The sequence below is a fragment of the Lolium rigidum genome, chromosome 4, assembly GCF_022539505.1.
Source record: "Lolium rigidum isolate FL_2022 chromosome 4, APGP_CSIRO_Lrig_0.1, whole genome shotgun sequence".
In the NCBI taxonomy this organism is placed as follows: Eukaryota; Viridiplantae; Streptophyta; class Magnoliopsida; order Poales; family Poaceae; genus Lolium; species Lolium rigidum.
The window spans coordinates 63,118,768-63,143,578 of record NC_061511.1 but is presented as its reverse complement, the minus strand read 5'-3'; the positions used below and the strand labels follow the sequence as shown (position 1 = coordinate 63,143,578).

The 24,811-nt window shown below is 45.8% G+C and overlaps 2 protein-coding genes across 2 annotated transcripts; both read right to left on the bottom strand.

Annotated features, from left to right (window-relative positions):
- Positions 1 to 1,987: 1,987 nt before the first annotated feature.
- On the bottom strand, positions 1,988 to 5,275 carry LOC124647162 (FBD-associated F-box protein At3g49020-like). Its single transcript, XM_047187138.1, has 3 exons — positions 4,244 to 5,275; positions 3,678 to 3,860; positions 1,988 to 2,527 (listed from the first exon to the last, which is right to left on the bottom strand). The coding sequence occupies exons 1-3, from the start codon at positions 5,273 to 5,275 to the stop codon at positions 2,243 to 2,245; spliced, it is 1,500 nt and encodes a 499-aa protein (XP_047043094.1). The 3' UTR covers positions 1,988 to 2,242.
- A 1,146-nt stretch (positions 5,276 to 6,421) lies between these two features.
- On the bottom strand, positions 6,422 to 17,143 carry LOC124649827 (putative F-box/FBD/LRR-repeat protein At4g03220). Its single transcript, XM_047189395.1, has 3 exons — positions 16,058 to 17,143; positions 15,456 to 15,641; positions 6,422 to 7,004 (listed from the first exon to the last, which is right to left on the bottom strand). The coding sequence occupies exons 1-3, from the start codon at positions 17,060 to 17,062 to the stop codon at positions 6,720 to 6,722; spliced, it is 1,476 nt and encodes a 491-aa protein (XP_047045351.1). The 5' UTR covers positions 17,063 to 17,143; the 3' UTR covers positions 6,422 to 6,719.
- Positions 17,144 to 24,811: the final 7,668 nt, after the last annotated feature.

Below are 24,811 nucleotides of genomic sequence, written 5' to 3'. Positions count from 1 at the left end.
CGCCATCGTCGCGCCGAACCTCATCAGCAACTTCCACAAGATCTTCACTCGCCAGATCCACCGTCCCGCGGACTCCGGCGATGGGGAAGACGAGCCCAGCAGACCCGCATGCTCGACGAAGGTAGCAGCTCGACGAAGGTAGCAGCTCGACGCTAGAACTCCTCGGAGCGCCGCCATTGAGGGGAAGGTCCACCACCTGCAAAACCACTCCGGCCACGCCGCTGCCGGCTGGACACCAAACACGACCCTACACTATATACACTGCGCGTATCGGGATTCCCCCATCCTCCCGCCGCCGGAGCGGCCAGTGGAGGACGAGGAAATCGCCGATTCGACGTTGACGAGGTGGGTTGTCTTCGGTCGCTCACAAATCGCCTTTCTACTGTGGACGGGAAAAGGAACGGTCCAAGGTGTTTTTTAGGACCCCGATCGACTTGATATGCTTGGCCAAAAAACACATATTTTTAAATGTAGAAATTTTTTGACAAAAAAAATCTGTATATACATCTCCATAATATGTGTGGGTTCTTCAAGTTTCGTGAATAACGGATACTTTTTTGTGGTCTATGTAAAAAAATTATTTTATAAAAAGTATGTATTTTCAACACCGGAATTTTTTTCTTTTTTACACGCAACACATGACAAGTTGATTTTTGATAAAACAACTTTGTAAGCCGCGTAACACGTGAGGATGTATGTGTGAACTTTTTGTTTTAATTTTTTTAACATTTCAAAATGTGTCTAAGACTTATTTTAAAATAAAGGGAGCACGTGCTCCCATGTTCTAAAACATCACTCCCACAAAGCTAGCATTTTTAGTTTCTTCCAAACACATAACCATGGCAAGGCTATAACTAATCTTGCCTAGGATCCAAACGTGCCCTAAATGGATATACCATATCCATAGTGTCGCGACTTAGGAATGAAGCTAGTACGGGCTAACATTTCTTTAAACATAAGATACAAGTGCCGAGCTTTAAATTAATAAAGCCCAAATGGACGAGGTTTGATATAAGGTGTAACAAGTTTACAACACAACGAACAACAAAAACACTAGATTTTTTTTCGAAATGGGGATATACCCCGGCTTCTGCATCATAACGATGCACACGGCCTTTTATTAACAAAAACACTAGATAAACAAGAAAACGGCTTCGATGGCGAACCCTCTACGCGGAGCCACCAAGGAAGAAGCAGCACAAGCTCGAGGGATCCACCTGCTGCTTTGAGGGAAGTCATCGTCTACGTTGCAGGTTGGAGGAGCTGCAGCGCCAACCATTTCCAATGCCGAAGAGGGATCCCTACCCTCTCGTCCTGGCTCGAAGGACGCCGAATCGGACATCGGATACGCTTCCCTGAGCAATTGGGTAAGCAAGCCAAAGGCCAACCTGGCCAGAAATCAGACACACCTCGCCGAAGCTGACGAAGCCACCTGAGTTGAGCTGCCGCCGGTCAAAGGAAACGCGCAGAAAGCAAACAGGGGCCACGATCGCTGATGAAGAAGGGCAGGGCACTATACTAACACAACAACTTGGCAATCATATACATATACTAACACAATTTAGAAGCAGCATTTGCCTCGACGCACCCTACATGCAGGATATTATGGAAGAACAAAGGATCACCCCCTTCTGTGCTATCTATTGGTACTACTCGCAACAACTTAACCATGCTTCAGCAACTAAGGCTACCTGATGGATCCTGATATGATTTTTACAAGTTAGAACTATATGTTTAGAGTAAGAGTGATATAGAGTTCATCTAACCGCTTAGTTATGACCAAAAAGATGTGATGTCTGTGAATATCTGTACATGGAGAGAGCAACAGATGTATGAAAGGAAACTACAACTCTTATGGGATCATCATTGCTCCATCTACAATACAAAATGCAAAGTCCTACAGAAAATGCTCATTTTGCACTGAGGCGAACACTCAACAGAAATGATAAATAACGGCCGTCTCCTCAGTTTACACCTCCGTTGAGTGTACAGTAATGAACCACGAAGCATGTTTTTCAACAGTCCAGTACATCCAGCAACATATATAAGATAGTTGCAAGAGTGCAACTGATACAGCCTCTAACATCTCAGAAGGGTATACCAGATTCTGATGTCCGTAACATTGCATCTGATAGTGAGGTGAGACGAGGACTACAGAGCGGCCAACAGCATAAACAACAAGCTTCCAAGACATGGAAAATGTTCTGGAACAAGTGGCACTAAGTGTACCGACATAACTAGATCAGGCGAAGTGTGGCCCTTGCAGACATATTTCTGGCCTTGAAATGCTTTGTAGCATCTGGCAGAATTCCTTGGCCTTACTTCCAGTGGCTGAGCGGTCGAAAGTTACTGTCATGGTTTTTAGCACTGTTGCCCAACCGAATAGCCGTTTCACAAGAGCAGCTTCATGGTCAGTTCCTCCCAAGTTACTAAGTTCTACCGCTTTGAGGCAATTCAGCGTGAGTTCCTCGGTTTTCCAGTTTGGCGGCTGATCACAAACACAACCTGATGGGCACACAGTTTGTGCCTGGAACAAAGTGCATAGCAGCGTAGTGAGTTAAACCGATATGACTGAATGCCATAATATAAGAATGAAGCAGCTGGAATTCTAAGAGTCCCGGAATATTTAAGATATTTTTTCTCTTAACAAATTTACAAAATAATTAACATATGAAAGTTAGTTTTAAGCCAACCTGCTGCAGAGTATATCATTGTTCTATGCAAAACAGAAAGTCACAAACTAAGATAATTTTAATATTTGCTCCCTCCGTTCCAAAATAAATGTCATAAAATTTACTAGATTCGCATGTATCTAGACATATTTTAGTGTTTAGATACATGTGAATCTAGACAAATTAGTGGCCATTATTTTTGGAACAGAGAGTACATATAGCTAGGTGTTGTGCATTTGTGCTGTTCTTTGGAATGAAGTTAAGTATATTGCTATCGACTAGCCATACTGAACGGATCTTAAATCAAGTTTCGGCCATTGGAATTGATGCAGCCTATAGACAGATGTTCCAAACAAGGTACCATATTAATATTATCACCTAAACTCTTTAACTATTTCATCAAGCTAGATTGATCCTGCCATGCAATGAGTCGAGTCAAATTCACATCACTGCCTTGTATGTCTAACAAGAGCTGCTATAGCCTCCTCCAATTCCGACAGCCTCTCTCAGGAAGCCACTATTCACCACTCCTGCACTGCCGCCCTCACCCTATCCCTAGTGGCCGCCGCCTACCGACAACATCACCACCTTTCAACACCACCATCTCCCCCCTGCAATCCCACTCCACCTACCCTATCAGTCACAGGAACACACTGCTCTGAGAGAGAGATGGTTCACCTGAGAACAATCTTGAAGAAGAATTGGCAAGATACGAAAAATGTATCACATTTCTTCGTTGAAACAAAATTCTGAATCGAAGTCAATAGTTTTTCCCACTTCCACAAAACTAACGATCTTTAAATAAGAAAACCTATGAAAAAGTAACCAACACCTATAGTAACATGCATTGTCTTTTTTTTTTGTGAGGGGTTACATGCATTGTCATTGGAACATACATAAACCATATATTCGCCACATAAATATTTAGACTAGCAGCTCAAGCCTAGGCGCGCCAAGAAATATAAATGCATGCTAATGTATTAGACAAACAAAGAATAGTATTACCAGTGGATGGCTAGCTGTGCCACGAAGTATCAGAGTCAACTTTCTGAGACCAGTACACATACTGAGTAGATGGAACAAACTGGCTCCAAAGGAATGCCCGCTAGGCTCTATATTCAGCACCATGACTGCGATGTTTGGTAGCCTTGTAATGTCTTCCATCAAGTACTCATAGGGAGTAATTTCCTGCAATAGAGTCATGGGAGGTCACAAAGAAGAAAAATTAGAGACGGAAATTACACAAGCATCTCGTTTACAGAGTCAATAACAAACAAGAAATGGTTCTTTTATGCTAGCAAGTATGAACTCATATGCTCCTATGAATAACAATATACTCACAGTGCTAACGTATAAGTAAAATGCTAACATCTCAATGGAAGAAAGAAGTAATAACATCTCAGAAGATATCATGCTACTAGGAAGGATGAACAATTGGTTGTGCTAAGCCATGTTTCAGGGCCATGTGCACAGAAGAACTAGCGAGATTTTTTATATCCCCATGGCACATTCTTTAAACTGAACTCCAAGTTTCCGAAATGATGGCATAACCCACATAAGAATCAACTCACCGGCAGATAGGCAAGGTCGAGTCTCAGAGTCTGGATGAACTCAAAGCGCCGTAGAAGATTCGCACAGTAGCCATAAAGTTCACGTGAATAGTTCCCACCATGAACAAGCAAAGGGTATGTGTCCAGCCGCTTTAGATTTTCTATGTTGCCAAACTGGGTGGAGACTGGATCATAGGCATCATTCCAACTAAGGCACTCCAGCTGAGGGGCGGAGATGTTTGCAACCGGTTGATCAGCGAAACAACTGTCCACATCTAACAGTATGAGTGCCGGTGCAATAACAGTAAGCTGCTGCAACCCACGCAGATCTGTGAGCTCCAATTCGATGAGAGACTCAGAATGAATGGTGAAGTTGCCTAGACCAAGAGGACTGTGTGGCTGCAGATCCTTTAGCACGATTTTTAAGAGAGAATCCGAATGGATTGCAAAGTTGTCCAGACCAAAGGCGTGACGGACGGTAAGTTCCCGTAACACCGGGCAGCGTCCCGAGGAGACAACATCTTCGAGCATGCCTGGTTCACATATATCGAAGCAAGCCAAGAAGAGATGGGTGAGCCGAGCGAATACTCCAGAAGGCGCCATGGCGAGGCCAAGACACCCTAGATTGAGGCCGATCGAGATGGCTTTGTCGAAGCAGGGCAGCTCAAGGGCGCCTCTTTCAAGCGCCTCGTCACCCGTCCGCACCTTGTTGATGAGGAGCAGACTGCCACAGTGGCGGCGCGCGGCGATTGGAAGCCAGACCGCCACGGACTCCGGAGAGGCGTCACGTAAACAGACGGCGAGGAGGTGTAGGACCGGCGCTTCATTGGATAGGAGGGTGGCGCGGATGCCGTGGGGATCAGTGGAGGTCTTAAACCAGAGCTCCGGGAGCAGCGTCCAGAGGCGGCGCCAGCGACTGGAGAGGACGCCGGTCCGCGCCGCGACGGCGGCGTTGCGGAGCTTGAGGAGGATGTGGATGAGAAGGTCGTCGGGAAGCGCGCTGAGGCGGTCCTCGCTGCAGCCGTCGCCGATCTCCCCGTCGCAGTGCTCCATGGAGGATCCGAGGATGGACTTGGTGCGCCTCACATCCGATGGCGGAGAGGGAGCAGGGCAGCCGGTACCGACGAGGTCGCCGCTGCCGGTGGATGGGGAACGGCGACGGTGGGAATCGCCGCCGCTGTGCGAGTGTGGAAGGGGCTGTCGGCTGCTGTAGAGCGTTCTCCTAGGTTAGTGGAAACCAACGGGCTATGAGGCCTTTGTGGGCTGCTGTATGTAAGTCGGTCAACTACAACAGCACGCAGCCCAGTTATAAAATCAAAATCGCTGGAGAAAAATAAACAAAATCTGTAAAATCTGAGAACGCAGGAAATTACCTGTGAGCTTGCGATTTGGGATGTTTTTTTTTGAGAATTTTGGATTGGATTCTTTCAGACTTGGAAGTCTGGTGAGGAGCAGCCTGGATGGCCAACTTCGCAAAGAGGGACAGATGAAATTGTATTGCTTAATTGTGTGACTCCCACATATGTGCTGGAGTTTATCAAAGTGATTGTGATGTTTCAGTATAAGAAAATGATTGTAATCACATGTGTATGTGTTCTTGATTAACTAATATACAAGGTGTGCTTCAAAGAAAACACCACCGCTATTTCTATCCAGAAACTACAGTAGTATCTTATCTATTTCTCACAATGAAACTGTAGTTCACCTAATGGCAAATTGCTCCTGTGCTCAGCAAAGGAACAACGCCGCTGGAATGCTACTGTACCGCTGGTTTGGTGAGTTCTATGGACTGAATCTTCAAAAATAATAAAAGGCTAAAAGCCCAGCTGCTACCTTCAACTACGTTACAATAGTTTGTCAATGATTCTTACAGATCCTGGCCAAAGGCCACACCTGTTGCTGTATTTTATTTCAATCTTACCCCTTTTGTTCCTTTCTCTTCTTGAGAAATCATAGCTGTTGTAAAGACTCTTTCTTCTCCTATCTATTGTCAATGAAAGCAGTGCCGACTGCCTTTCGTCCATATTAAATGCAGCTAGAGGACACCCTATCATTGCTTGTTTTGTTTTTCCAACGGTTCTTCAGAACTTATTGAACAAATGCATCTCCAACTTTTTCTCTCAGATATAACCACAAACATCATACAGTTTCGCTAGCTGGGGAGTAAACAAGACAGCCCAGCTGAACTGCAGCCAGTGACTAGCTTGTATTAGCGATCAAGTAAAAGTTCTACGTACAAGCAATATTGCGTCCATCATCAGTAGGAATCACTACAAGAACGCCTAACATCCATCCAAATGTAAAACGTACAGCAGGCATGAAGTATGTTTAAATACCCTGCACCCTGCAAGGTAGGACGATGATACTGTAACATCTCGAAGGATATTCTACAAACCGTTGCCGGTGACTTGGTCTTGGTATATACACACCTTGGTAGATACAACTGGCAGGAACTTTAAGCAAACTTTGCTTCATGGCCAACTATGCAAAGACTAGATTAGGCAACCCGTCGCCCTAGCATACGTATTCCTGGCCTAGAGAAGTTCCGTAGCATCCGCCAGAACTTATTGGCAGTGCTTTTATTGACCGACCAATGGAAAGTTACTGTCATCTTCTGTAGCACTGTTTCCCATTCGAATAACCGTTTAACCAGAGCAGCTTCGCGTTCGGTTGCTCTCAAGTTCCATATTTCTACTTCTTGAAGGCGATTCAGTACAAGTTGCTCGGTTTTCCAGTTTGGTGGCTGATGACAAACACAACCTGATGGGCACAGAGTTTCTGCCTGAAACAAGGTGCATATCAGCTTAATAAGATCAGCCGATATGATTTAATGCCACAAAATAAGAATGATGGAACTAGAAATTCTAAGGCTGTCGGGATATATTACATGTCTTTAACAAATTTACAAAAAGAATAACACATGGAAAATAGTTCGAAGCCAACCTATTGCAGAGAACAAGCTAGATTGTCTGAGCATTTGTGCAGCTAGATTTACCATATATTGTTATATTTAACATTATTTAATCTATGAGCGATTAATTGATTTAATTCCCAGTTTAATTCATCGCTACATCCTCATTCAAACATATGCAAAATATAGAAGAGAATTAATTTTGTACACAGGCATGGGTACGTGAGTTGTCTCACCGTCCAAAATGTACATAGAGATTGTTCGCTTGGTTGACCACTCAAAATAGGGTGTGGACGGCAGGTATGCTCGAAAAAAGAGGGTGGGACAATTGTGGGCGATGCTTGCTTTGCAACCAAGTTGACGAGTCCGCGGAGCATCTACTCTTCAAGTGTAGGTTCACCCTAAGAGTGTGGTCTAGTGTCAAGGAGTGGCTTGGAATACATGATATCAACCCTCCGGATTGGCATTCCGCCCCTTCATCGAGAGCTTGGTGGGCGGATGTTATTCAAAGACGAAGTCCTACGGGGAAGGCGGTCGCCTCTTTGGCAATGCTAATATCTTGGGAGATTTGGAAGGAGAGAAACGCAAGGGTGTTCCGGAACACCTTCTCCACTTCGATGGCTGTGCTAGGAAAGATAAAGGTTGAGGCTAGACTTTGGTCTTTAGCCGGGGCTAAGGCTTTGAGTGTCCTTATGCCGCGAGAGTAGACTTGTTTGTTGGCCTTAGGTTTTTGCCTAGGCCTCGTGTTGGTAATTTTCTAAGATCTCTTCTATATTAATGAAAATAGCAAGTATTTTGCCCTGTTTCAAAAAAAAAAAGATTCTAGAGTAGACACCGTTCTCTCTCTCCATACCACCATGTTCCTGGACAGAGGTGATGTGACCACTATGCATATTAGAAAAAAAGTTTGGGCACACACTTGGTCTCCAACTCCATTTTCATCATGAACCGTCATCAACCCATTGATTAATTCTCTCTCCTCAAAACTCACAAGCACTTCCCTCCCTTGGCCCTCCGCAGAATGTGCAATCCTAGGGCTGCTTCTTCCTCACAAAATCCACTTCTCCCCTGCCCCACCATCTCCCCGTTTCTCTAGTTCGAACATAAAGGAGAGGGGGAACAAGTTCCTATGTGGCACCTAGCTACCATGTGTACACTATGTACCAGCGTCGCCTAATGCCTAACCGTAGTTTTCCGGCGCAGCAGGTAGTCAGGGACTGGTAGCAGCATTGCAGCTGTCTGGTCTTGTCGCACCGAAACGGACATGTGCGCAGGTATGGATCAGAATTTCAGAACCAAAGTGACAAGTTAACTTTCACTTTTACATTAGGATATCAGATGGACCAAGCCGCCGAATAGTAGATTTAGGAGACCAGGCTGAAAAAATGCAAACAAGATAGAAATCGGGTCAACATTCCGCCTCCAATAACCAAGAACCTAAACAAAATCTACATAATCTTCACTAAATTGTATCATGAATAGATTTGAAAAAATGAATAAAAAATCTGGAGTACTAGTCATCCGCAAGCTGCACTGTAGGAGCTTCAGAGTCTCGAACAGAGCTGGAGCATCTTACCCAGCAGCTGCCCTGCGGACAGCCATGTACGTCGACAACAGAGCTCCTGATGGCTGGATCCACGAGGTGGCGGGGTCGTAGAGGTGGGATGCATGGCACGTGCTAGCCGGAGTAGTCCGAACCTGGCTGCACCGCCATTGCCCATCAGTGTCCTGGGGTTTGTTGCAGTGGAGCTTTTGGGAAGAAGAGAATGGACACGAAGGATTGATGGGTGCGTAGTGTGTAGGTACTGGACATGGGACAGTAGCTGGTCTACCTCTGAGCAAATCTCTGTGCGGATGGACCCACACTCCCTTTTGCGCCCCATCCATCAATCTAGTTGAGGGTTCTACATTTTCTGAAAATGAAGAAAAAAGGTAGGACTGCGGAGATCTCAAAGCAACTTTAACGCAAATAACGGCAGAGTCGCAGAGATACCTTCCATACCCGTGCGTCCGAATATAGAAAAGTATTACGGTCAAAATATAGGTCCTGAGAAAAATAGCCTTTGGTAGAAATCTTCTCATTAAGATTATTATGATGTTGGTAAAAGACATTTCTTTGCGACTATCGGAAAACCAATGTCATTGAGATCCGTAGCCAACTGTTCATACCCTCTCCATCCGAAAATGGGCAGACAATCTTGACATTCATTCAACTCTATGCAGAATTGTGGATTACACGTTTTTAAGATTTATCTTTACCAAGCACTTAATCAACTATATGTGGAACTGTGGATTACATGATACAAACTTGAAATTTATTCATGTTCAAAAGCACTTCCAGATTACTGTGTCTGCCTTATATTTCCAGACCAAGGAAGTACTAATTCTTATATTTGCATCTCCACTCCTCCCCATCCCTGTTGTTTATAACTAAACCAATAATTTGTTAACAGCAGCATTTCATCAAATATCATGTCCAACCATTGTCATCTCATACCTAAACCTTGTGTTCCTTCACGGTGTCACCACTGGCCCTATATCAGTTACTTACAGCTAAGGGAGGGATCATTCCCCCGTTGGACAACGTTTATATCAGTTACTTATTTTTATTAGTGTAGCAAGCCTCTAGATGCTACTAAAGCATAATCATCTAACCAAATTGCACTAATCACTTGCCTGTCTAAGGCAACATAACTGTTGACGTGTATTTGTAAAGATTAAGACATTATTTCTTTCACTCCCATCGTATCTTGTTTAAATTATGTGCATCTTTTCTATGATTTGGCATTTTTATACTACAACTGAAACTACTTGTTTTCTCGTGCGAGCTTTAGTGCTGTATACGGAATATCCTTTGCTTCCGCATGCATACCCTTGCTTGTACATAGCTCATTGGCATCCTTCCACCCATTTTTCCTAGCTACCCCATGGCATGCAAATGCATACTCGCTTTTAGTTCTACACTCCTGTAACGTTTAGTCATCATGACCAATCCATGTGTGCCTTCACTATTCTCTGTTCTAATCGTCACGAATTATTTTCATATATGTAGAAACTATTCAAGTTGCTACACATTAGCAACTTACTAGTAAGTAGCACGTGCTTTGCACGTTCTGGCATATGATTAGAACAATACTCCTAGAGCTTTAGAGCAACTCTAGCAGACCCCCGTAAAAGCTGTTTGCAGTTAACCATAAACCGCTTTTGCGGTATCGCCACGGGTTCCACTAGAGGCTTCTAAACTCATATGGTAAAACCAAATATTTTTCACCCTGCGGTAGGTTGCGTTCCTCGTTATCTTTGGCCCAGATGCCGTCGTTTTTGGCAGCCCCCAAAAACAGCACCGTCCTCGGTAGGCAGGACAACGGTGCTACCAACCCGGGAGAGAGCTTGGACAATTCTGCCACAAGGGCAGTCGACGCCCGTGACAATGCACAGGATGCCCCAATTAGGGCCACGCGACCTTTGAGCCGATGGGCGACGGCATAGAAAGCACCATGGCAATAATTAGGCAGCACAGGTGCAAGGGGATCAGCGTCGGTGAGGGAGCAGGAAACATGGGGCTGAAGCATCCCTCCCACTATGGTCAGGTCGACTATGTGTGGAATCGAAAACCTGGCCACGTGTACCGCGTATATGCTGATTTTGGCGACCATTTTTAAAGTTTCAGCGACAAATTTTCTGGGTCAGGCGGTATCTGGGATTTATCCGGTGCATTTTTTGAGCTCAAAACCACAAAATGGTGGTTATTTTGTAGTTATAGCCTTATGAGAGATCTCCTAGAGATGCTCCAAAGAAACAAAAGTTAATATCACCTAGGAACATATGGTGCCATGAAAATTGTGAACTTGAAATGTTTTAATATATAAGGTTGTAAGTTCCACAAAATGAGGGCTTTTAGCGGTTTTCTAAAATACCATCATCACATTGCAATTATAGATGAAATTTTCTATTTTCTACAAGAGACCCCGGGAGAAGAGCAACCCCTGCCTGGTCACTTTGTTCAAGAAAAAAAAAACTGCCAGTCGTACTCCTAGGGCGCGTTTGGTTGCCTGACCTCGCCTTGGCTCGCATCGGCCCAGCAATTTTCGGCCCGTTTAGTTGCATGGGCCGAGTCGCGTTGTTGCACGAACCAGATATTAAAGCACCCTCGGGCCAGAACGTCCGGATCGGCCATTTCGAGAGATGTAGGCAAATCTTGTACGCAGCTGATGCAACAGCAATTCTTAGGCGCACGTGCACACACGAGGAGGGAGATGGCAGGAGCTGCGGCGCGCATCGGCGAAAAGCGAAAAGGGGGCGGGAAGGATTTTGTCACCTCCCGCCGCGCCCCATCGCCTATTTCTACCCCCTCCTCCACTCTCCCCCAAATTTCGAGCTCCTCCTCCCGTCGGCAAGCAGGTAAGAGGCGCACACATCTCCGGTCGGCAACGGTGGCAGCGGCGGCGGCGATTGCATCTGGGCGGCTTCATCTTCTTCCTTGTGCAGCACTTCTTCACCTCCGGCGATACTGTAAGGATTCCCTTACCCCGGTACCTCGGTAATGTTTAGATCAAGGTTAGGAGTTGTCAGATCTTTGCTAGGGTTTGATCTTGTAGCAGGGGTTAGTCCACATTGTGGTGAGCTATCATGATCTTGCTAGGGTGCCACATTTCCAATTCCTTGTTTGTCCCAAATGTGCTAACCTACCATGATCTTGCTAGGGTTTGTGATGTCCACAGTTGCAATGAATTGCTTATCTGATTTAGGATGATGTTGGTATGGTTTGTGTTGTCCACTTTAGCCATGTCTTTGTTCCCAAGTAGATTCACATTATATGTACTACAATTTATGTAGGACTCCTTCTCTGATGACTTTAGCACTTGTCTTTGTTCCCAAGTAGATTCACATTATATGTACTACAATTATATGTACTACAAGTAGATTCACACTTGTCTGCATTGGGGACTCTCAGATCCCTTCGCAAGTTGCCGATTCACAGCCCCTCTTTGAGTCCAAGGTGGCAGTCACCCCTGTGCCGACCGTCAATGGGCCTGTCGCTGACCTGGTGGCTCAGGTAGCGGCAAAGGTAGCGGCGAGGTTGGCCTCCACAAAGAAGAGCAAGAACTGCAGGGACGCGGACAAGGCCTTGAAGGCCTCACAGAAAGGGAACGTGACCATGAAATGGCTTCCATTCATGTCTAGCTTCGTGTTGGAGAAGATGTTCAACTTGATCAAGACCGGAGTGAGAACTGACAAAGAATTCAAGGAAGTCCATCTGACTGTTGTGGCGAAGGCCCTGATTGAACACTGTGGTGTCTCCGCGTGCGACACTCAGGTGTAAAACCACCTGAGGAAGTGGAGGCGAGGAAGTGGAGGCAGAGGTGGCTCACCATTACTAGGCGTGGTAAGCAGCCTTAGATCTAGATCTTTTGGGTACACAGGGGGTCTGAACAAATCCATTGTAGGTCATTCCTTCGTCGCCAGTCGAGGTTGTCCAGGTTGCATCTGACTCTACCACGGGGACGGTTGTCGCCGTTGCATCTGACTCTACCACTACCACAGGGACGGTTGTGCTACCTGCATCTTCGCTAGGTACCTGCTTCCCCGACCTCGGTGCTGCGTGTGGCTCCTCTGACTATAAGGCCGCTCTTTCTTTTCTCGTTGTTCATTGATGTGGTAGTGCTTAAAGATGTGGATGTGGTAGTGCTAGTTCATTGATGTGCTAGTGCTTAAGGATGTGGATGTGGTAGTGGTAGTTCATTGATGTGCTAGTGCTTAAGGATGTGGTAGAGGTAGTTCATTGATGTGCTATTGTTTGTCATGTAGGCGATCATACCATTGGGCTCCCCTGATCTTTCTGCTCCTACTGTCAATGGTCATCGTTGTCTGTATTCAAACAAACCTGCCATGGTTTGGAAACCTGAGCTTTCGAAGTTTGTGCGGAACCGGTTGGTTCAGCTCGTCCATAGCGGTGTTTGTTTTAACCTGGGATTCAAAGAGGAGCAGATGAAGAAGGTAGCTGCTGATGTTCTTGCATTCGCTGGCATACATGTGACCACTCTTCAGAACTACAACCATATCAGAAACTGGAGGACCAAGTGGAGCGTCATACTCAAAATGAAATCCGATCGCACTCTGGACTGGAACGAAGATGGTTGCTGCTTCTATGATGTTGATGAAGAGACGGCGCATGAGTACATTCAGGTAGTAAGCTTCATTGAGTTCCTTCATAGATCTGAAAATATGTCAATGTTATCCGCACTAACAGTTGTTCCTTCTAGATTGCAGCGCTACCCGAGGCATCGTCCGTAGGTCGGGACCCCGATCACGAACTATGCTCAGATGAAGACGATCTTCACGCCCCGGTTTTTCTGCAAGGCGCGGCTGTTCCAACCTAACTTGCTGGTCAGGGGTTACCACAACACGCTCATATTTGCAACCAAACATGGTGTGGCTGCACGAGCAGGGCGGAAAGTCGATGGGGGCTGGCTTCCCTCTCCGGTGCAGAAAAGGCCGCCCAGGCTACCAAACGACACGCGTTTTATGGCCTATGGCCCGTTCGCGACGCACAGGTGCGCCCATCTCATTGGCGCAGTGGTGCGCGAATTAGGTCCAGGCAACCAAGCGCGCCCCTAGTGCTCGAATAAACAACTCGGCTCAAGATCCCATATTGCAAAGTCTGCATCGATTGTTCTCTAGAAAATTCCTGTACCTCCTAGAAGGTTCACACGGGCGTGCACCGTTGGGAGGGGTGAATCCAACGCATGGCAGCCGTTGGATCATTCACGATGATACTTGATGAATGGCAGATGACAGTCCTGAATAGAAAATGAACGGCTATGATAACTTCATAGGTGTTCTGCCAGGAAGTTGGGAGGAGTGTGGTAAATCCAAATTCATAACTGCTACATTATAGTAGTAGAGACAGAGAAGAGATACACGTTGATACATCTGAGCCATACTTTTGACATATTTTGGTCTACTACATACTGTGTGCTATTTAAATGGAGACAAAAATGTTAATTTATGTCTGTTTGTTTTACACGTTCACATCTGAGCCATACTTTTGACATATATTGGTCTACTACATATTGTGTACTATTTGAGTGGAGATACAAATGTTAATTTATGTCTGTTTGTTTTATACGTTCAAGTTTTATAAACCAAAATGTTAAATTCCATACAAAGTTTACTCCACTATTTAGCTTTTGATGGACTTCGTATTGAGTTGATGGAAACCAATTTACTGGTTTCCTTTTGTTTATTTCAAGTTCCATATAATACACTTGAGTTATATATTTATCCACATAATATGAGTCATGCCCTCTACAAATTCATATTCTTTGATTAATTATATATTAGGTCACTTATGAGTTAAGAGATTAGGTCAGATGTTCGTAGTTTTATTTTTGCGGGTAAAAAAAACTGATAGCTTAGCATGTGGTTGATTTTTTTTCATACAATTGCTAGCTAGCATACATATAGTATTTCTTAGGTAATGTGAGCCTAAATAGTTGCTGTGCTAATCTAGTATTGAAACTGTGGGCTGATGCATCTTGAGAAGAGGAAAGGAAAACAACAGCTAGAAAATACACCACTGAAGTAGCTCGTCTTTCTATCGACGAATCTCAATGTTAATTTTCTATCATAGTAATATAATATATATGATTCTTCTACCAAACACGAAGTTGAACAAATTTTAGTACATATACAGTCAAGCTATTGTCCAATCGATTAAGCATATTGAAGGAGATCTTAAATTGGCCTTAGACCATTGTTATTGTCTTACTGATGCACTCTTAAAAAACCGCAAAGAAAAATAGTATATTATATATCTCGTAAATCCTACTTTGTCAAGATCGAGCCGCCCATGCAATTAATCAAATCAAATTCACATAACCGGCGTATATTTGTAATGGGAGCTGCCAAAACAGCAGGATCATGTCAGGATTTATTCCCAGAGGGTCACCTCCTCTAACTCAGACTGTTCCACAGCTCCCCTGTGGCAGCCGCTTTCTCTTCACCACTCCCGCACCACCACCACCACCTCCCTCAGTGATGGCTGCTGTCAACCTCGTTGCCTTGCAATGCCGCCATCTCCTACCCACCCGCCCCAATCCGTCCAACCTAATCAAAGCTACGTGCCACTCTCTGGAGAAAAGAAACCAATATTCCTTTTCATTGTTGGGCCATAGATTTGCCACAGATATAATTTGGTGCAAAGCACCCAGTATCAAACCAACACCTATTGTAGATCTATACTAGCAGCTCAAGCCTAGGTGTGCCAAGAAATATGAATGCATACCATGTATCAGAGAAACAAAGTAAGGATAGTATTACCTCAGGGTGATGAGGTGTGCTATAAAATTTAAGTACCAGGTTTCTCACACCAGTACACATCCTGAGCAAATGGAACACACTGGCCCCAAAGGAGTGTCCTTGTGGATTTATATACAGGGTCAAGTGTGTCAGGTCCGGGAGCCTTTTAATGTCTTCCATCAAGTACTGCTTGTTAGGAATGTCCTGCTGCAGATTAATGCGAACACGCAAAAATGAATCAGTTCTGATGATTAGTATTTTCTAGGTGTAGATCTGTGGGAAGTCATAAAAAAGGATAAGTAATAACAAATAGAAAGGAAATGAGGAACTTGGTTAGAAATTCAATAACACGCAGCAAATGGTTATTTTATGCTAGCAGGTCTGAGATCATGTGCTCCCTTGAATAATCAATATACAAGTGCAGTGTAGTGGTTTGTAGCATCAACGCTAAGTACTCAAAGGCAGAAAAAAGGTAACGCCGTCACAGAGGATAAAATGTTGCTAAGCCATGTTTTTGGGACTTAAAAGGAAAACAATCAAGAACCTCATCGTATGCCTATGGCCAATTCCTTAATTTGGACTCCAAGTTTACGCAATGATGGCTCACATAAAAATGAACTCACCGGCACATAGATAAGTGTCAAGCTGAGACTCCGGATGAGCTCAAAGCGCTGTAGAAGGCTGACACAAGAGCTATTCAATTCATGTGCAGATTCGTCCCGTCCAAATACAAGAAAAGGGTATGGGCTTAGACACTCTAGATTTTCCATCTTGCCAAGCTGTGTGAACCTTGGATCATAATGATCCCCCCAATCGAGGGATACCAGCTTAGGGGCGGAGATGTTTGCAACGGGTTGATTATGACTCGAAGAAAAGCAAGAGCTCACACATAAGTGTACGAGTGCCGGAGTCATAACAGTGAGCTGCTGCAGCTGATGCAGATCTATCAGTTTCAATTGCTTGAGAGACTCAGAGTGAATGTTGAAGTTGGCCATACCCCAGGCATCACAGACAGTGAGTCTCTGCAAAGATGGGCACCGCAGCGAGGAGACAGCTTCACCGAGCTCGCACGGACCATGTAGCTTGATGAAAGCCAAGAAGAGATCGGTGAGTCCAGCGAATTCGCCCAATGGTGGCACCGCGAGGCCAAGATATCCTAGTTCGAGGTGGATCGAGGTGGCGCTCTCGAAACAGGGGAGCTCAAGGGCGCCCCCTTCCGCGGCCTCGTCCTCCGTCTCATTATGCGGCGCCGTGTTGATGAGGAGTAGATCGCCGGAGAGGCGGCGCGCGGCCATGGGAAGCCAGGCCGCCACGGACTCGGCGGTGGCGTCGATGAAATCAACGGAGAGGCGGTGGAGGGCCGGCGCTTCATGGGCGGTGAGGGCAAGGCGTATGTGCTGTGGGTCACTGGGGAAGGGGAAGTTGAGTTCCGGGAGCAGCCTCCAGAGGCGGCGCCAGCGACTGGAGAGGACGCTGGTCCGCGCGGCGACGGCGACGTCGAGAAGCTTGAGAAGGGTGTGCATCAGAACGTCGTCGGGAAGCGCGCTGAGGCGGTCCTCGCTGTCGCTGCCGCCGGCGGCGGAGAGATTGGGTCGCTTGGCGGAGTTCTCCCCGTCGCAGTGCTCCATGGAGGAAGAGGGAGTTGGCGCATCCCAGCTCGGGCTCACACTCGCTCGCTAGCTGGAGATCAGGGAGGGAGTCGCCGATGGCATCGCCATTGCTGTGGAACGGGAGTGGTTCCAGCCGCCGCCGCGGAGTCGCTCAACGGTGGCGTTGTCTCAGTGACTCAGTGAGGAAGCGGAGCTAAAGCCGTGGGCCACAAATTGTGTGCTCTAGCTGGGTTTCGGTACAGCTTATGGGCCCTTTATGGTTTACCATCGACCGACCTGGCAAAACCTATACACCGACCAGGTCGGTGGTTACCGGCCACCGCACACCCCCTGGTCGGGTATGGGCCAGGCCCATTTGTGGCTATTTGGCCTGTAACAGTTCGTTTTTTTTCTTTTTTCTTTTCTGGTTTCTTTTTTCTGTTTTCTTTTCTTTTTTCTTTTTTCTGGTTTCATTTTTGTTTGTATTATTTAGATTCGAAATTTTTTATTTTTAAAAATTGTTCAAATTGAGAAAATATTTAAATTAAAAAATGTTCAAATTTGAAAACCGTTCAAATCTGAAAACCGTTCAAATTCGAAAACCGTTCAAATTTGAAAATTTGAAAATTGTTCAAATATGAAAATTGTTCAAATAGAAAAAGCGTTCATTCGAAATTTGTTCATATTTTAAAAACGTTCAATTTTGAAAATTGTTCGAGTTAAAAAATTATTCAAATTTCAAATTTTGAAAAAATATTCAAATCGAAAAAATGTTCAAATTTAAAAACTGTTTTGGTTTCAGAAAACTGTTCAAATTTTATTAAAAAAAATTCTCAAAAAAAGTTTTTAAAACGGTCAGATTTTAAAAAACGAAAATATAAACAGAAAAGAAAAAACAGAAAAGAAGGAAGAAAAAGGAAAAAGAAACTCACCTGACGTAATGGGCCGCGGCCCACTAAATTACCTGGATCGTGGGAGGGTGTGCGGTGCCGAACAGGCACCGACCAGATCGGTGGCGAGGACCTCCCGACCGACCTGGCCAGAAGGTTCAAGATTCTCTAAGGGCCTCTCCAGCGGCGCGACGCATTTCGGACGCCCAAATTGTCCGCTGGCGTCCGTTTGCGTCGCCTGGCGGACGCCAAAATGACCGCGAGGGGCTAAATATCCGTTTGCATCGGGGGCTACCTCCAGCGGGCTGACGCATTTTGGACATGCAAGTTTTTTTTGTGCTATTTCTTTTCAATTTTGTTGAATGATCAAGTTTAAACGCGAAAAAGTTGTACTCAATGATGTCATGTTGGTCCAATCGAATAGATTATAGCCTAAACAATTAATCGGATACTTCAATCGACTAGATTCAAACATATTTAACATACAAAGAAGAAGAAATTTAAAAACATATAAACTAAAAATATTTTTTGGCCTTCTTGTTAGAAGGCCCTGCCTGGTCGTCGAAACTCCTACGCCTCTTGCTTGTCACCTCCTCGTCGGAACTGGAGGACGACGCGCCCGTCGAGGAGTTGAAACTGGAAGAAATGGCGTCTTCGTCGTCGTCGGTTAACGGACAACGACGCGCCGCCCGCGCCAGCGCCCTGGACTTCTTCCTTGCCGCCGCCTTGTCGTCCGCCGCCTCCTGCGCCTCCAACCGGGCGAACTTGCTGTCGGCGTCCTCCTCCTCCTCCTCCTCGTCCTGGCCCTCCTCCTCGTCCTCGCGCGTCGGCCGCGGCGGCCGCCTCCGTCCACTCCCCGGCCTTCGGCCGCCATTGCCGCCTCCGTCCTCGTCGTCCTCACTCTGCGTGGAGGCAGGGTCGCTGGCCGTGGAGCCCGGATCGCTTGGCGTCGCAGGGGATTCTCACCAATGCAGAAATCCGGGCGACTTGCCCTCGCTCTCCGAGTCGGACGGCAGCGTGTAGTCGCTCATGGTGTGTCGGTGTTGGAGAAGAAGAACAAGAGGAAGAAGAAGCAGGCGGTTCAACTTGAATTACCGTACACGCGGGGGTTATAATGTGCGCGGATTAACGGCGGCGCGTATAACGAAGAGGCCGGCGGTTGCTCTTCCGCGGCGGTTCGGCGCTCCATTGCGGCCGTTGCCACACCGCCGCGCGTTGTGAATTCGAGGCCGATCGAACCTAGGTCGCTGCCATGAGGGCCCGTGGGGAAGCGAGCGGACGCTCCGCGCGACCGCCGAGCGTCCGCGGAGACGCAAACCTGGCGCATATTTGGGCCAGGTTTGCGTCTCCGCGGACGATCCGGTCACTTTGCGTCGTGCCGCTGAAGAGGGTGCCAGACGCATTTACGGTCAAAGCGGACGCAAACGGTCGCTCAGCGTCCGTATACGTCGCCGTTGGAGATGCCCTAAAAAATAAGGCGTGTTCTAGGCGTCGGTTCGCCGGATATTCGAGCCAAAATCGGTTGCTTCAGGGGCAGTCCGATTCGCATCGCACAGTTAGAAACCGGTACACCTTCATGCACGTCGCTTTCGTCAGTGGTAAAGTCACATCGCGCTGCTGCCTCTACGTACATGCATGTTGCTGGACCACACGGCCTTTAAGTCAGATCTTTTTTAGGACGGGAGAGCATGTGAATTCTTGCAAAACATTGCTTCGCTTCGCCAACAAAAATGCCATGCACAATATAGTATTACAATAATTTGTTATAATATTTTTTTCTGAAAGATGTTACAATCATTTAAAAAAGTTTCACGATAGTTTGAAAAGTAATACAACAAAAAGTATTTATCCTACAATTTTCTTTTTTAATGTTCGTTTTCAACAAGACCACCAACTATTACAACAACAATTATAACGATTACAACAAAAATAACGGGTGTTTAGAATATTTTGAAAGGCAAGTAAATACCGAAAAATCTGAGAAAAATCACAAACTTGTAGCAAACGCAAAGAAAACCTTACAACATATCGTGTGTGCTTTCACAACAAAACTCACAGGCGTTTGGTATAAAAATAATGAACGTACACAACATCAAAAATTTAGGGAGAAAAACAAACATGTAGAAAACCTTACAACATCTCGCGCATGCATTCACAACAAAGTTTACAGGTGTTTGTTACAAAAATAATGAATATATGCCACATCGGTAATTTAGAGAGAAAAACAAACTTGTAACAAACATCTAGAAATCCTTACAACATCTTGCGCGTGCTTTCACAATAAAAATCCTAGGCTTTTGTTACAAAAATAATGAACGTATGCAACATCGAAAAATTGGAGAGGAAAACATACTCGTAGCAAACGCACAGAAAACCTTACAACATCTCGTTAGTTCTTTCACACCGAAACTCATAGGCATTTGTTACAAAAAAAAGAGCAAATGCAACATCCAAAAATTAACCCTAAGTTGGTTATACCATTGTGGACTGCATCTCACGACTCGGCATCCCCATCCATGAGTCCCATCGATGCGGGAGAGGGTTTGTTTAGATTCAAACCCGACCTTGCCGGATCAGGCTCGTGGCAACGAATTTTAGACGCCAGTGTTACAGTCGGACACAACATTTTATCATACATCAAGAGTAAACAAAGCATCTCGTATGTTTGTAGGTATACACATACGACACACCGACGTGTCAAAAAAATACTCTAAAATCACTGACATTTTTAGCATCTAAAGAAATAAAAATAAATAATAGCACGATCAAGTAGTTAGCTAAGTGTTACAAAATTATTTCTTTAGCTACATAGTGCTAGCTAGCCACCGGGGTCACATGATTTGTGTAGTCCCCTACGCTAGCAGTAGTAGTACTACACATTACCGGCTAGGGGAAGTGGCCATGAAAAAGTTGTCCAGTCCAATCCATGTGAGCATGGTGAGTTGCATGCGAGCGGAGACAGCGGGCTAGCTATGAGGAGAAAAAGAAAGTAGGCAGCTGCAGGTAGGGGTGGAATCGAGCCGAGGCGAGCCGGCTCGTGGCTCGGCTCGACAAGGCTTGTGAAAACTCGAGCCGAGCCTGGCTCGGCTTGTCCCTCAAAGGTTTTCAGAAATTGGGCTCGAGGCTTGGCTCGGCAAGCTTTAGGCTTGGCTCGATCGGCTTGCAAGCTCGAGAGATTCCCCTGTCATTGCACTTAGCCAAGGTCGAGCGTTTGCCCAGGTCGATCGATTCCCTTTCCATATGCTAGGAATAGCGCCGCCGGACACCACCGCCAGCCACCACAAGCAACTTCGGCCGGCATCGCCCCCATATCCTCCTCATGTGGCCCTTCCATGGCTCCCTCCCCGTACCAGCTGCACCTCCCCGACTAGATCCCCGCGTACGAGGCGCGCGTCGCTCTTCTAGGTTTAGCGGAGGCATCCTAGATGGTGCTCAAATTGAGCCTGGGGAAGCCGTCCATGGTGGCGTTGCGGCCGTTCTTGTTCCTCGACTACAGGGTCGCGGTGACCATGGCTGTCTCCGTGCCGGCGCTGGTGCTTTGCCGGTCTGCTGCCATCAACAGCATGAACAGGTCGGTGCAGCAGAACGTCTGGAAGGGGAGAGCAACACCGAGTCGTCGTCAGTGGTTAAAGCATTGTTATTCTGAAAGTACACGCACATACAAATCTGTTGGTGCTCAGGTTATTTTTCCCATTGAACTGAACAAGTTTAGGATATGTACTGCCTATTTTTATGCAAATGCATCGATCGTGTATACTGATGGAAATGGCCTGCAGTCTTTTAGGATTTTGCACTATGATGTCACAATTGGCGAACCAGATATTGTGGTAACTTGTATCTTCTTCAGGACGGCTGGTCATTTGTTTTGTGTTCATGTTGCAAACTTCTTTATAAGTTTGCTGGTATTTGCCGTGTTTACATATAAAGTCCTAAATTGCATCATATAAATATGGTACCCTAGTAGACTTCTTAGACTTTGTTATGGATCTATTTATGCTCAATTGTTGATTAAAGTCTGGATTTGGTAAATATTTTATCAAAGGCTATCGTGAATTTTCGTATTACATCGAGCCTTCGAGCCGGCTTGCGAGCTTCGTCGAGCGGGCTTGTCGAGCCTCGAGCCTCGATTGAAAGGTTTAGGCTTGGCTTGTCCGACCTTCGAGCCGAGTTGAGCCCGAGCCAAGCCTTGTCGAGCTCGAGCCGAGCATCGAGCCTTGAGCTTTGTGTCCACCCCTAGCTGCAGGCGAGCGGCGCGTGTTGGAGATATGCCCAAGAGGCAATAATAAATTGGTTATTATATATCTTTGTGTTTATGATAAATGTTTATATACTATGCTATAATTGTATTAACCGAAACATTGATACATGTGTGTTATGTAAACAACAAGAAGTCCCTAGTAAGCCTCTTGTATAACTAGCTTGTTGATTAATAGATGATCATCGTTTCGTGATCATGAACATTGGATGTTATTAATAACAAGGTTATATCATTATGTGAATGATGTAATGGACACACCCAATTAAGCGTAGCATAAGATCACGTCATTAAGTTTATTTGCTATAAGCTTTCGATACAAAGTTACCTAGTCCTTTCGACCATGAGATCATGTAAATCACTTATGCCGGAAGGGTACTTTGATTACATCAAACGCCACTGCGTTAATGGGTGGTTATAAAGGTGGGATTAGGTATCCGGAAAGTATGAGTTGAGGCATATGGATCAACAGTGGGATTTGTCCATCCCGATGACGGATAGATATACTTTGGGCCCTCTCGGTGGAATATCGTCTAAATGGCTTGCAAGCATATGAATGGTTCATAAGAGACCACATACCACGGTACGAGTAAAGAGTACTTGTCAGGAAACTAGGTGGAACAAGGTATCGTGATACCGATGATCAAACCTCGGACAAGTAATATATCGCGTGACAAAGGGAATCGGTATCGTATGTAAATGGTTCAATCGATCACTAAGTCATCGTTGAATATGTGGGAGCCATTATGGATCTCCAGATCCCGCTATTAGTTATTGGCCGGAGAGAAGTCTCAACCATGTCTGCATAGTTCGCGAACCGTAGGGTGACACACTTAAGGTTTGATGTCGTTTGAGTAGATATGGAATATGGAATGGAGTTCGAAGTTTTGTTCGGAGTCTCGGATGGGATCCAGGACATCACGAGGAGTTCCGGAATGGTCCAGAGAATAAGATTCATATATAGGAAGTCATATTCCAAGTTTGGAAATGATCCGGTGCATTTATGAAAGGTTCTAGAAGGTTCTAGAAAAGTCCGGAAGAAAGGCACTATGGAAGGTGGAATCCCGGAGGGACTCCACAACCTTGGCCGGCCAACCCTAAGGGGAGGAGTCCCAGGTGGGCTCTACCTAAGGTGGCCGGCCACCCCACCTCAAGGAAAGGTGGGAGTCCCACCTTGAGTAGGACTCCCTCCTTGAGTAGGTTTCCCACCAAAGGTAGGTTTTGAAGTTGGGGTCTTATTCGAAGACTTGGACTACAACTCTTGGGGCTTCCACCTATATAATGAGGAGCAAGGGGAGGGGGCCGGCCACCCCAAGACCACAAGTTGGCCGGCGCCCCAAACCCTAGCCTCTCCCCAAACCCTAGCCGCCTCCTCCTCCACCACAACTCCCGCAGCGCATAGGCGAAGCCCTGCCGGAGTTCTCCACCACCACCTCCACCACGCCGTCGTGCTGCCGGGATTCCGAGGAGGATCTACTACTTCCGCTGCCCGCTGGAACGGGGAGAAGGACGTCGTCGTCATCAACACCGAACGTGTGACCGAGTACGGAGGTGCTGCCCGATTGTGGCACCGTCAAGATCAAGATCTTCTACGCGCTTTTGCAAGCGGCAAGTGATCGACTACATCCACCCCGAGATCTAATCTCGTTAAGCTTTGCGAATCTTCGAGGGTTAGTCTCTTCATCTCCTCGTTGCTACCGTCTACTAGATTAGATCTTGGCTTGTGTTTCGTTCTTGCGGTAGGAAAATTTTTGTTTTCTATGCTACGAATCCCTTCAGTGGTATCAGAGTCGTGTCTATGCATAGATTGGTTGCACGAGTAGAACACAATTGTTTTGTGGGCGTTGATGCTTTTTTGTCTTTAGTTCGAGTACTTTGCATCTTTGTGGCATAGTGGGATGAAGCGGCTCGGGCTAACTTTACATGACCGCGTTCATGAGATTTGCTCCACGCTCGACATGCAACTTGTATTGCATAAGTGGCTTTGCGGGTGTCTGTCTCTCCTACTATAGTAAAGATCCAATTTACTCTTTCTATTGACAACACTAGTATCACCGTTGTGGTTCATGTTCGTAGGTAGATTGGATCTTATGCGAAAACCCTAAACCACGTAAAATATGCAAACCAAATTAGAACCGTCTAACTTGTTTTTGCGGGGTTTGGTGATGTGATATGGCCATAATGTGATGATGAATATGTATGAGATGATCATTATTGTATTGTGGCAACCGGCGAGAGCCTTATGGTTGTCTTTAAATTTCATGTTGAGTAGTATTTCAAAGTAGCTGTAATAGTTGCTACATGGAGGACAATCATGAAGACGGCACCATTGACCTTGGTGCTACGCCGACGATGATGGAGATCATGCCCGTTGATGATGGAGGATCATGTCCGTGCTTTGGAGATGAAGATCAAAGGCGCAAAGACAAAAGGGCCATATCATATCACATATGAATTGCATGTGATGTTAATCCTTTATGCATCTTATATTGCTTAGATCGCGGCGGTAGCATTATAAGATGATCCCTCTCACTAAATGTCAAGATAATAAAGTGTTCATCCTTAGTATGCACCGTTGCTAAGACTTGTCGTTTCGAAGCATCTCGTGATGATCGGGTGTGATAGATTTTATATGTGCATACA